General features: G+C 38.2%; 1 protein-coding gene across 1 annotated transcript in view; it reads left to right on the plus strand.

The window, feature by feature from the left end:
* The window catches only part of gucy2ca (guanylate cyclase 2Ca), an 18,127-nt gene continuing 6,886 nt past the window's right edge, over positions 1–11,241 (plus strand). The window contains exons 1-16 of the mRNA XM_059562680.1: positions 1–411; positions 1,224–1,336; positions 1,800–1,867; positions 2,978–3,196; positions 3,278–3,396; positions 3,470–3,566; positions 3,645–3,759; positions 4,203–4,338; positions 4,492–4,574; positions 5,599–5,710; positions 5,798–5,879; positions 6,701–6,803; positions 6,915–6,977; positions 8,236–8,307; positions 10,834–10,938; positions 11,032–11,118. Coding sequence (XP_059418663.1) covers positions 216–411; positions 1,224–1,336; positions 1,800–1,867; positions 2,978–3,196; positions 3,278–3,396; positions 3,470–3,566; positions 3,645–3,759; positions 4,203–4,338; positions 4,492–4,574; positions 5,599–5,710; positions 5,798–5,879; positions 6,701–6,803; positions 6,915–6,977; positions 8,236–8,307; positions 10,834–10,938; positions 11,032–11,118 — 1,770 coding nt within the window. The 5' untranslated portion in view covers positions 1–215. The remainder of the gene's footprint in view (positions 412–1,223; positions 1,337–1,799; positions 1,868–2,977; positions 3,197–3,277; positions 3,397–3,469; positions 3,567–3,644; positions 3,760–4,202; positions 4,339–4,491; positions 4,575–5,598; positions 5,711–5,797; positions 5,880–6,700; positions 6,804–6,914; positions 6,978–8,235; positions 8,308–10,833; positions 10,939–11,031; positions 11,119–11,241) is intronic.

Raw genomic sequence — 11,241 nt, forward strand, 5'->3', positions numbered from 1 at the left:
CAGAGACACACCTGAGTGCGCATTTCCTCTTCAGGTTCCTGTAAAAACACAAGCGCAGAAAACCCTGGCTGCAGTCAGTGTATGATGTCTTTTCAGAGATGTCATGTGGACGGTGTTGTTGGAGGATAGAGCTGATCTTTCTGATGTAATTAAGCAGAATGACCGTGGCATTAAACTGAGCAGCGTCTCTCTGAAGGACACCGCTTGTGGACGGGATGTTGGGATTGTTCTGGTTCTGGCTGGGTTCTGTGCTCTCCGTCTCTGAGTTTGATGTGTTAAGCTGCAGAAACTCCTCGGTCACGTTAAACGTGGTTCTGCTAGAGGATGAGAACTCGCCCTGGAGTCTGAAGTTTGTGAAGGACACGGTGGATATGGCTGTTGAAGAGGAGAATAAAAAAAACCAGGCCGAAAGTGAGTAGATTTCAAGAACGTTTAGTTCTGAAAAATAACAATTGGGTTCATGCGGGCTTTTAATTGAGTTACTTGTAAAGGTGACCCACCTCTCAAACACTGGTGAGACAAAAACATTGTATTTCTGCAGCGTCATTCTGTCCTACAAGATACACTCAAACAAATCAGAGATTCATCTTTAATTAGAGTTACTTCTCCAGGCAAAGAGAAATACACTATTACAAATACCTTGGCTGTAATGAAGTATTATATCATTTATTTGTTAAATCGAATTGAACACAATTCAATAGAAGACAGTGAAAGTTGTGATTTAAGTCCTCTAGGCAAAGAGTAATAAGGTAGTGGTCGAGAGATTCTCTTCATCCAAGTTTTAGGATCTGTTAATGGATAAGTTGAGCTAATTTATATAAAAGTAAACAAACATATTAAATGCAGTAGTCAGCATCATGTATTCTACAGCTATAAGGACCTATAAGATGCTAAACCTTTTCAAATGTAAATTTAAACCTGACTCTATACTTCAGAAATGTTAAAACTACTTTTAAAACTTTAAATGGAACAAAATCAGCCTTGACCTTTGACCTGCTATAATAGAACTGATGCAGCCGATTAAATCGCGAATATTTTCTATGGTTATTTAAATATTGCGCGTTAGTCAAGACTAATGTGACCTCTTCTCCCAACCTCAGGAGCAGATGAGTCAGTGTCCAGTGAATAGCTAAATACAATCGGTTTAAATTCCCTGATAACAAAGGCATTAAGGCATTCAGAATAAGAAGAAATCAAACATGATGGTGGTTTTGTTTGTGAAGGCCTGGACTTCCAGATCAAGGTGTTGTTCAGCGGCTTTAACACCACACATTACCGGCGCAGGGGCTGTGGCAGCAGTACGTGTGAGGCCGTGGAGATCCTCAAATCGCTGCATGTGAGTTCTGCTTCATAAAAATCTGGCCAAAGGACATTGTGAAGGACGTTCCGGTTTATTAATGCCGTCTGTCCTCAGGCACGCTGAAACATTATGCTTTAAACCTGTGCTAGTGTCCCAGATAGCACATGTACGTCTGCCAGATCTCTGTTAATGATCTCTTGACCTGGAAAGCATCTGCTGTGTACAAACATCTGACAGACGTCTGTAAGATCTCAGGTTTACATGCATTCTAAATCAAACATCTTGAAGACATCTAATAGACGTCTTTTTGACATCTAAAAGAAAACATCCAATTGCAGATGAACAAACACTCCTCCAATTATAATACATCCTCCAGATGTAAATATAGAGATATCAAATAGACGTCTCCATGATGTACTTGTGCTATCAAGGGTGGGTAAAGGCCGCAGCTGATTAGTGGTTAAATGTAATGCTATTTTCCGTTTGTTTTGTCCGTTAGAACAGCAGTGAGCTTGGATGCATGATGTTGGGTCCGTCCTGCACATATGCAACATTTCAACTGGTGGAGTAAGTTAAACTCAAACAAAGACTTTTTATTGAAATGTTATCCCAATATTATATACAGCATGTGATTACAATTTTGGCAAGTAGTTATTTTTTATTACTGAAGGCCATTTCAACCAAGCATGTAAAAACAAAATAAGTGTATTAGTTTTTGTGACTCTGTAATATCACCAAAACTACAACTATAACAACGGAGCGATTGTTTTTCCAGCTTGAATGGCATAAACAGTCAGTCAGTATCCATCCGACTTTAAAGGGATAGTTCACCCAAAAATGAAAAAGCTGTCATTAATAATCGCTCATTCTCATTACAAACCTGTAAGAGCTTCGTTCAAATTCAGAACACAAATTAAAGCATGAGCTAGATTTTCACAGTGAACGCTTTTAAGTAGAATGTATTTTGAATATTATCTTCCATCTAACATAGTTATCCTTATTGTTATAGTTCTTGGTGTGAAGTGCCTTAACCCTAAAACATATCATAAAGACCTGCATTATTTCAACCCTGTCAAAATACATCACGTAGACTACTGACCTATATTTAAACGAATAAATTAGTACATACATTTGAGTTAGTTTAAGCTAACAATTATCATCAGCAGCTCATTTGTGCCAAGAACAGTGTTGGAAAAGGTATTCTAAAAAGTAACAAACTGCTAGCTACTTATTAGCTACATCTTCAACCTGTGACTCGAAAAACTGTAAATTACAGAAAAAAAAAGAACAACCCCTTTACTTTTTCAAGGCAAAGGTAATTAAATTACAGTGATGAATTACTCAGTAATGTATTTTAACCTTAACTGGCCAAGAACTGGCCAAGGTGATAATTTCAATAACAACAAAATGTATATTAAACTTTTTTTTTCTTTCTTTCTGTATAGCTAGGTCTATATTAAACTGTATTGGTAATTAATGAGGATCAGTGTTGAAGGTAACGCGTTACAAGTAACACAAGTTACAAAATCGGATTACTTTTTTCAAGAAACTACCACATTACTTTTTAATTTACAAGTAAATACCTTATAGTTACTTTTTAAAACAAGTAACACCAGTTCTGTATATGAATAGGTCATTGCTTTATTTCAACATCCCGTTTGTCTGTCTGTCTGTCAGTCAGGAGGTGGGCTTGACCCTGACTATCCCCATCATCTCAGCTGGCAGCTTCGGTCTTTCCTGCGACTACAAGGACAAACTCACCCGGCTGCTTCCTCCGGCGCGCAAAATCTCAGAGTTCTTCGTCCATTTCTGGAATGTGTCCTTCGACAATCTGAAACCTGCGTGGAAGACAGCGTACATCTATAAAAAACTGGACAACACGGAGGAATGCTTCTGGTATTCACAATACAACATGTAAATGACAACCCGACACAACACAGACGCACATACTGAGACGTCTGTCCATTGGTCTGTCAGGTACATCAATGCTCTGGAGGCGCCGTCTGCTCTGTTTGCCTCCAACATATCCAGAGAGATGCTGAGGAGCCAAGGGGACCTGGAAGACAAGCTGAAAGCTCAGGACCGACACAGCAACAGTGAGTCAAATCTATCTATCTGCGTACCTATGCATCCACCTATCCATCCATCTATCCATCCATTGCTTTGCAGTTTTTGTCCTATGTGGGACACCAGACGATGTTCTGGCCATTAAGAAAAACACCACCATTCCTCCGCATGTGGTCTTCGTCCTGATCGACCTGTACAAGTGAGTCTGTGATCTCCATAATCCTGTCTCAGATCACTTGAGCCTTTTTCCATCAGCTGACTGTGAGGTGTCTTGCAGTGATGGTTATCACACCAACGAGTCCAGCTTCGAGCACATGCGGGATGTGCTGGTGGTCACCATGGACAGCTTCAGAAACTACTCCAGACACACGTCCTGGAAGACGAATTCAACGGTAAGTGCAGCATCTTAAAGGCCTAGGCGATTACTAAAATAAGCTTGGTTTATTTGTTAAACTTGTTTTAACAGGCCCCTATTCTCTAACATAGTCAATGTTGTGGAATAAAAACAATCTGTAGTCTTTACGTTTTAAGTAATTAAAATTGCACTATTTGCAAATGTTTTAGTAATATTACTGGTTTTGCGCTCAAGTTTAATTCACATCTTTGGATGGAAACCTAACTAATGCTTTGTGGTAAATCAGTTGTAAAAAAAATTGCTCTGAAAGTGATCCCAACTATATTGTTCCTCTCTATCGTTAAAAGTCGTGGTGTGAGCTCTGTTATTCTCTTAAATCTGAAACTATTTTTACAATGTTATAATTATATATATATCATTATTGGTTTGAACCGGCCTTAACGCATTGTTCTGTCTCATTTGATAATTCCCATCCCACAGGCGCTGAATGATTATGTAGTGGCTTACCATGATGCCGTGGTTCTCTTCGGTGATATGATGAGACAAAACCTGAAGGCGAAACAGCATCTAAACAATGGCATCATTAAACAGCCTTTCAGAAACATGAGCTTCGAAGGTAAAACATCATCACACTGGATTATTGCTCATATCAAATCCACCTCTCAACACTTCGGTCATCTGTTCAAAAGAAATGGGTCGTTGGTTGTGATTACAAAAAACAAAACAAATTATGATAAATTGGATGTGATATCGATGTGTATGTGTTCAGGTATGGGAGGACACTATGAATTAGATGCTAGTGGAGACAGAGACATCAATCTGTCTGTGGTTTATACAACCAGCTCAAAGCAGGTGAGTCATTCCTGTCTTAATTATAAAAACCAAAGTTGCATTTTGGTACAAAACAATTCAATGGCTTACTCATATACTGGCGTCAATGTGAAATATGAAGAGATGTTAATCGACTAAATCTCACTAAATCTTTTTGGTTAACCAATTCAAAAGATCAGAGTGACTAAAATATGTAGGCCTATTCAAATTTAGAGCACGGCTTTGTTTTTACACTTATGTTGAATGCACACTGCACGATTTTAGCCCCGATTTTCCCTCGCCGTCAGATTTTGCGAAATTGCCAACAAATGCCTGAAATCGGAGGCAAATCGAAGCTCGTTCACGCGAGTCACAATCACGTGGTGTGAATGATCAAAGACACGATCGGAGAGAGACACTGATGTCTGTGAAATATCTGGACCTGATGGCGATTCAATATCCTGCTGTGTAAAATGAGTCCTCCCCGAACACACAATAACAAAGATGGCTTCCTTATATACTCTGCTGGGAAAATGTTATATACATAAATCTATAAAGTGAAACCAACATTTTGTGTATTTTATAATGAGCCTATTTCTTATACAAAAGCCCTCAAAGTGATGAAAAATGCAATAGCATAAAAATAATACTAAGAAGAATGTTGTTTACAGGAAAAAATAACCTGTTGACGAGTAAAAATCGGGGCTAAAATCGAGCAGTGTGAACATGAATGGTACCCCAGATGTAATGCAAAAACAATGAACTCGGCATAAGTCATTTCCCTCATTTGTAAGTTGTTTTGAATAAAAGCATTTTCTAAATCAGTGGTCCAGGGATGTATAAACAAAAAGGTTTGAATTGACTAACTAAATAATTTTTTTTACAATTTTAAAATAATGAAAACATATTAAATAGATTTACATTTCACTTACATTAAAAGAAAAAATGCAAATTACAAAATTAATAAATTCCTAATATAAAAATATGATATCATTCTACACCACAGAAGTTGTTTGTATCTTTCAAGCATGTTTGGGTTTGACAGTTGTCTGTTGTTTTTCTTCAGTATAAGACGCTGTTCTCCTTCAGCACGTCTCTGCACATCACGTCGCTCAATCACACACATCCCGATCTGGTGTGGGAAGGATCGCAGCTGCCCAGAGATAAACGCGCTCACGGTAAACTGGACACGTTCGCTAATTTAATGGCATGTGACTAACAGACTGCATTACGTTAACTAGTGCTAACTAATGTATGTTTCTCAGGGACGGAGGCTCAGAACATCATCATGATTGTTCTTGGCATCAGTGTGGTCATGGCTACCGCCATCGCTTTCATCTTATACAGGTAAAAAAAAATTTAAATGGTTGCATTTCATCTCCAAAGCAATGAGAAATCAAACTCTTAGGGACTTTTAGTTCACATCTGCAGCTTTAAGATATTTTTTTGTAAACTTAATATTATTGGCTTTTGGATGTGATTCAAATTTTCTTGAGAAAAAGGAAATAATTTCAGCACCAGTGTTGGAAAAAGTTACCTTTAAAAGCAACACATTACAATATTGCATTACTCAATAAAAAAGTGACTTAGTGACTTTTTATGGAAAGTAATGCATTTTGTAACTTTTAGATTACTTTTTGTCATCTCGGCTAAGCTTGTTTATTTGTTTTTAATAATAAAAAACTCATTGGTTATTTTTTGCCAACTGTAAATAGTAAAAATTAACAAGCCACTCACTTCTGTTTTCTCTCAACAGGAGAGCTATCAGTGAATAAATGGGAAAACAAAAGAATTTAGGTTATTTATTTGAAAAAGTAACTCCGATATTTTGTTGTAACTTTAAAAGTAATGAATTACTTTACTAGTAACTAGAAAAGGTAATCTGATTACCTAACTCACATTACGTGTAATGCATTACCCCCAACACTGGTTACCACAAGAACTGTATGGGGTCTTCAATGAAACAAAACCTATTTTAGGAAGTAATATCATAAAAAAAAAAAAAAAAAAAAATATATATATATATATATATATATATATATATATATATATATTTATGAAATATTTCATATGATATGTGAAATATATGATATATAAAATGTTTGATTTGCATTAATTTAATAATTAAACACAGATGTGTTAAGACATGCATGGGTTTGTGTTTTCAGACAGAACAGGAGGGTGCGTTTCGATCAAAAGAAATGGTCTCACATCAATCCATCACTCATCATTCTTCTGGACGACAAAGAGAGAAACCAGATCAGTCTGACAGTAAAAGCGACCGTCCATCTGTCTGTCTGTCTGTCTGTCTGTCTGTCCATGATTACGACTGCAGGTGGTCTGTCAGCCTCTGAATGACGTCTGTATGTGTTTGTGTTGTAGATCGATGAGGAGAAGAAAGGTGACAACAGCGTCCTGATACACAAGGGCCGATACGACAAAAAGGTGTGTGTGTTGTCCTTAAGTGGGGTTATCCTCCCAAAATATCATATCACGATGTTATAACACAAAAGCATGATCAACGATCTGAATCGTGATCTTCCCAATTTTGAAATTCGCTATTGAGAATATCCAGACAGGAACAAGCCTATGATTGATCTATTTACACAATTTAACCCTTAAATGCATAAATGTAAAATCATTATTACATTTTCGGGTCTTTAGTGACCCGGACCTATATATCTAGCATGGATGGACCTCTAACTGCTGCAACAGCAAAATAAATATCTTGATATTTTAAGAACAATTACAGAAGAATAAAATAAAGCATATTTTGTTACCTTTTTAAACTTAAAAGGGTTCAATTTGAGGAGATTATTTTACCATCACTGTTATCGTCAGAGCAGGAATACTAAGAAAGTTGATGTCTAACTTAAAAAAACTAAGGAGGGAAAGGGTAGAGAATGATGTCCCGGGTCGCTAAAGACCTGAGGTATGCATTTAAGGGTTAAAAAACAAAGCATTGCATTAAAACAATCAGTTGTTAAAATAGTCAGTAAACTTTAAAACAATGCATTACTGTATACAATTTGATTCTCGTTATAAATTGATTGTCAAAAGCAGTGAGTGATTTTCTCTTTGTATTTTGTTTTATGATTAACATTAATGACTCAGACAGCAGAAGGTTCACTTGGCTGCTGTCTCTTTAAGTCTTGAATGCACTAATCTAATGTACTGACATACATCTGTTTCCTTCCCAATCGTTTATGTTCATTAAAGACATATACAGTCTTCATGTAAATACACGCCAAGACAGACATTTGGACAGTTTTTTCATATATATTATTTATATCAAGCATGAAAGACACGTGATATATGATACATGTAAAAGCCAATCACTGCTGGTGTTGGCGCAGTGGAGAAGACACATGCCTTTGGTCTGAGAGACCCAGGTTCGAATCCACTGTGAGACACCAATGTGTCCCTGAGCAAGACACTTATCCCCTAGTTGCTCCAGAGGCGTGTGACCTCTGACATATATAGCAATTGTAAGTTGCTTTGGATAAAAGCGTCAGCTAAATGTAAAAATGTCTGCTGTAGTTTAAAATTTTTTATGAAGACATAAAAGATCACGATCTATGATTCACTTAAAAAATAGATTGTATACATCTTCAAGATCAATCATGATATAAGATCGACCTCCCCTAGTGTGTCCTCTCATGTGTGTGTATTTTATGGATGTTTACATGTGTTTTTTCTACAGCCCGTCATTCTGAAGGAGTTGAGAAACACAGATGGAAACTTCTCTGAGGAACAACGCATCGAACTCAATGCTGTAAAACCCTAAATTTTACTTTGATATTTCAGTTTAATAATATATATTTATACAAAACAAAATTATAAACGCAACACTTTTTTTTTTGCCCCAATTTCTTATGAGCCTAACTTTTCTATGTACACATAAGGCCTATTTCTCTCAAATATTGTTCACAAATCTGTCTAAATCTGTGTTAGTAAGCACTTCTCCTATGTTGAGATAATCCATCCACCTCACAGGTGTGGCATATCAAGATGCTGATTAGACAGCATGATTATTGCACAGGTGTGCCTTAGGCTGGCCACAATAAAGGCCACTCAAAAATTAGCAGTTTTACTGTATTGGGGGGTCCGAAAACCAGTCAGTATCTGGTGTGACCACCATTTGTCTTACGCAGTGCAACACATCTCCTTCTCATAGAGTTGATCAGGTTGTTGATTGTGGCCTGTGGGATGTTGGTCCACTCCTCTTCAATGGCTGTGTGAAGTTACTGGATATTGGCAGGAACTGGAACACACTGTTGTTTACGCCGATCCAGAACAACCCAAACATGCTCAAGGTACAAGGTGATGGTCGTGGATGAATGGCAAAACAATGGGCATCAGGATCTCATCACGGTATCTCTATGCATTCAAAATGCCATAAATAAAATGCATGTGTTTGTTGTCCATTACATACACCTGCCAATACAATAACTCCACCGCCACCATGAGCCACTCGATCCACAATGCCGACATCAGCAAATCGCTCACCCACACAACGCCATACACACTGTCTACCATCTCTCTGTACAGTGAAAACCGGGATACATCCGTGAGGAGATCACCTCTCTAAAGTGCCAGACGCCATTAAATGTGAGCATTTGCCCACTCAAGTTGGTTATGATGATGAACTGCAGTCAGGTCGAGACCCTGAAGAGGACGATGATCATGCAGATGAGCTTCCCTGAAATGGTTTCTGACAGTTTTTGTGGAGAAATTATTTGGTTATGCAAACCGATTGTTGCAGCAGCTGTCTGGGTGGCTGGTCTCAAAAGATCTGGGAGGTGAAGATGCTGGATGTGGAGGTCCTGGGCTGGTGTGTACTGCAAAATTCTTTGAAACACCTTTGGAGATGGCTTATGGTAGAGAAATTAACATTTAATTCAGAGGAACAGCTCTGGTGGAGATTTATGCCTAATTTCCAATGACTGTATGTATGTATATATATATATATATATATATATGTATATATGCACACTCACCGGCCACTTTATTAACTACATCTGTTCTATTGCTTGGAAACGCAAATTGCTATCACATGGCAACAACTCAATGCATTTAGGCATCTAGATGTGGTGAAGACGACATGCTGAAGTTCAAACCGAGCATCAGAATGGGGAAGGAAGTGAATTTAAGTGACTTTGAATATGGAATGGTTGTTGGTGTCAGACAGGCTGGTCTGAGTATTTCAAAAACTGCTGATCTACTGGGATTTTCACGCACAACCATTTCTAGGATTTACAGAGAATGGTCAGAAAAAGAGAAAATATCCAGTGAGGGGCAGTTGTGTGGAAGAAAATGCCTTGTTGATGTCAGAGATCAGAGGAGAATGGGCAGACTGGTTAGAGATGATAGAAAGGCAACAGTAACTCAAATAACCACTCGTTACAACCAAGGTATGCAGAATACTTTCTCTGAACGCACAACACATCAAACCCTGATGCAGATGGGCTACAGCAGCAGAAGATCACACAGCTAAGAACAGGAAACAGAGGCTACAATTCACACAGGCTCACCAAAAGTGGACAACAGAGGATTTGAAAAATGTTGCCTGGTCTGATGAGTCTCAATTTCTGCTGCGACATTCAGATGTTAAGGTCAGAATTTAGCATAAAGAACATAAAAGCATGCATCCATCCTGCCTCAGCGGTTCAGACTGGTGGTGTTGGTGTAATGGTGTGGGGGATATTTTCTTGGCACGCTTTGGGACTCTTAGTACCAACTGAGCATTGTTTAAACACCAAGGCCTACCTGAGTATTGTTACTGACCATGTCCATCCCTTTATGACTACAGTGAACCCATCCTCTGATGAATACTTCCAGCAGGATAATGCACCATGTCACAAAGCTCAAATCATCTCAGACTGGTTTCTAAAACATGAATATGAGTTCACTTTAATCAAATGGCCTCCACAGTCACTAGATCTCAATCCAACAGAGCAGCTTTGGGATGAGCTGGAACGGGAGATTCACATCATGGATGTGCAGCCGACAAATCTGCAGAAACTTCGTGATGCTATCATGTCAAAAGAGACCAAAATCTCGGAGGAAGGTTTCTAAAAACTTTGTTGAATTCATACGACAAAGAATTAAAGCAGTTCTGAAGGCAAAATGGGGTCCAACCCGGTACTAGCAAGGTGTATCTAATAAAGTGGGCAGTGTGTGTGTATGTCTATGTGTATATATGTATATGTGTGTGTGTGAGATTTGCTCAGTTATTTTGTTTTGCACATAATATGGCCACCTATATATTTGTAACAAACCTTGTTTCTTTTTCTCTCAGTTGTTGCGTATTGACTATTATAATCTGACGAAGTTTTACGGGACAGCGAAGTTTGACTGTGGTGTTTTCGGGGTGTTTGAGTTCTGCGAGAGAGGATCACTGCGGGTAAAACAATCATCAGACTCATAAATCACTGACTGAACCATCCCATCCTTCCTCACATGACTCTCATTTGTGTATGCGTGTGTGTTTCTTTAGTATGTGCTGAACGATAAGATCTCGTATCCTGATGAGAGTTTTATGGATCTGGAGTTTAAGATCTCTGTCATGTACGACATCGCAAAGGTGAGTGTGTGTTTGATCATGTATGCAGCATATGCTGTCTTTTACTGCTGCATCCATAAAAACACAGTTTAACACTCGCTGATGGTTTTATGATCATCATAGATGAGTCAGTGAATGGAAACA

This window comes from Carassius carassius, chromosome 1 (genome assembly GCF_963082965.1).
Source record: "Carassius carassius chromosome 1, fCarCar2.1, whole genome shotgun sequence".
NCBI classification, from domain to species: domain Eukaryota; kingdom Metazoa; phylum Chordata; class Actinopteri; order Cypriniformes; family Cyprinidae; genus Carassius; species Carassius carassius.